General features: G+C 28.7%; 1 protein-coding gene across 1 annotated transcript in view; it reads right to left on the bottom strand.

The window, feature by feature from the left end:
• Nucleotides 1-1,296: 1,296 nt before the first annotated feature.
• Nucleotides 1,297-2,476, bottom strand: part of LOC103310940 — a 5,014-nt gene continuing 3,834 nt past the window's right edge. The window contains exon 2 of the mRNA XM_008190432.1: nucleotides 1,297-1,711. Coding sequence (XP_008188654.1) covers nucleotides 1,297-1,711 — 415 coding nt within the window. The remainder of the gene's footprint in view (nucleotides 1,712-2,476) is intronic.

Raw genomic sequence — 2,476 nt, 5'->3', positions numbered from 1 at the left:
GGGATGATACACATCCTCAATATAAAAATGTAGAACGGAACAAGAAAATGTGGGAAGAAATAGGAAAATCACTAGGAAAAACAGGTATTATTAAGTAAAACAGGTATTTTATCAAGTGTCAACAATAATGTACATAATGTGTAGGTGATCAAAACATTATTTACAAAACATATTATTTAAAATTAATAAAAAATAAATAAACTGATTTGTATTTTCAATATACTTACCTGACTTAAGTTTTTCGACATTCAGTAAACATGTATTAATACATAACGAACTTACTAAATATAACATGCATTATGCAGTATTAAGTATTTTCGTAAAGCAGTAGTAAACTAATTGTTTTTACGCTATAATAGTCTATTTTAGTTACTATAACTTATAATTATTATCATTATCTACATTATGCACCAACTACATGTGGTGGTGACATTTCAAATATAAATATGTATTAGTTTTAAATTTTATAAATAAAACCACAGAATAGTTTAAATTTAGTCTATTCTGCGATAAAGAAAATGTGGGATAATATAATGATATTATTATAGTTGGTGCAATCAACATTGACAATATTATCTCATGTACAATTTTTTGAATACGTCCAATAATATAAACACATTAATATTCGTGTTAAAATTAATATATTAGGAATAAATTAAATACCTACGAGATTTAGTTGTACATCAAGTTTTCTGTGAACTAACAAATAACAATAAGTACCAGCATAAATTTAAGGCATTTATTATTTATTTTAAACTAAATTTAATGATTTTATAATTTTTATTAATAAAACGTTGTCCATTGTGTATAAAGTATGTACTGATCATGACGCATTATTTAAAAAATAATCAACGAATGCATCTCTTACTTCTTTTGCCCTTTGAAGAGCATTTGTACCTCTTGCTCGTTGATTAAAATTTTCATTTTCCCAATAATTGTTATGTGTGTCCAACATAACATTACAATAGTCCCAAATCAGTATCGCCATCTTTTTCTCTGACAATGTTATGCAATAAACACATACATTTAATTATAATTACGGATTTTTTTGAACTGACCTCGATCTCCTTCCCAAGCAATCTCCATTTGGCACGTAATATTCCAAATGTACATTCAATACATTTACGCGCTCTTGATAAATTATCATTAAAACGTTCTTTTGCAGGTGTTAAGGTTCGGGAAGGAAAAGGTCTCATTAAATATGGCTTTAACGGGTAGGCTTCATCTCCGATTAAAACATGAGGTACCTTGATATTTGTTCCTGGTAAATTTTTTTCAGGTGGTACATTTAAACTATTAGGTACTATCCATTAAATGAAGAAGTGCCGAAGATGCAAATGTTCCTCCATCGCTCTGCTTTCCTCTTGCTCCTACCTCAACTGTCAAAAACTTTTTGTCTGCATCTGCAACTCCTTGTAGAACCAATGAAAAGTATTTGAGATAATTGAAGTAGCTCGATCCTGAATTTTTTGGACACTTAATTTGGCAATGTTTCCCATCTAAAGACCCAATGCAGTTCGGAAAACCCCATCGATTATAATAGTCCTTAGCAACTTTTTCCCAAAGTTGTTTTGTAGGAACTGGCATAAAGTCATGTACAAATTCTTCCCATATGACTAGACAAACTTCATGAACAATCTTTGATATGGTACATGCACCCATTCGCATTGAAAACGATAAGTTTCGAAAAGAAATTCCAGTTGATAAATACCTTTTTAAAATATAACATTCATTTATTATTAGTGATTTTGTAAATATAACAAAATAATACAATATAATAAGGTATCAGGTAAAATGAATTTAAAATAACGACCTAGGAAGCGTATTACTGATAATTAAATAAATAAGTATTACTATAATATTATAGTTATATATCATATTATGATAGCAATATAATTAATATACCTACCATTAAACACAGGGGCGCCATTTGGGGGGGGGCAGGGTATACTTTGGCTCCCCTATTTAGTTCTGTGTCTTATTGGCCTGGATTAAAATTTAGAATGCGCCGATTTAGATGAAGTAGTAGATAGATTGTCTAAGCTAAAAAGTAGAAGGTATAAGCTAGAATAGCATAATTAATTTAAAAAGCTAAAGTATACTGTATGGAATATTGTATTATTATTTATTATAATAAGTCAATAAATAAATATAATGTATTAATTTCATTTGGAATAAATTGCATTGATTAAATGTAGATACCTATACCTACTAAATATTAAAAAATATTATATTTAAAATATGTCCTTCAAGAGTTTAACCCCATACAAGCGACTTACATACAAACGATATCTGTATTTATCATTCTAAAAAAAAAGTGACTTGCTTAAACTTTGGCACCCCTATTATAAAACTCAAATGGCGCCCCTGAATTTAAACATATTATACTTAGTAACAAAGGATAACAGGTAGTCTTCGCTCAGAATCAGCTTTCGTATGCAATATTTTATCATTAAATTCGAATTCGAACATTTTA

The sequence above is a fragment of the Acyrthosiphon pisum genome, unplaced genomic scaffold (assembly GCF_005508785.2).
Source record: "Acyrthosiphon pisum isolate AL4f unplaced genomic scaffold, pea_aphid_22Mar2018_4r6ur Scaffold_277;HRSCAF=693, whole genome shotgun sequence".
Lineage (NCBI taxonomy): Eukaryota > Metazoa > Arthropoda > Insecta > Hemiptera > Aphididae > Acyrthosiphon > Acyrthosiphon pisum.
Note: the sequence above shows the minus strand (reverse complement) of the source record. Positions and strands in the feature narration are given on the sequence as shown.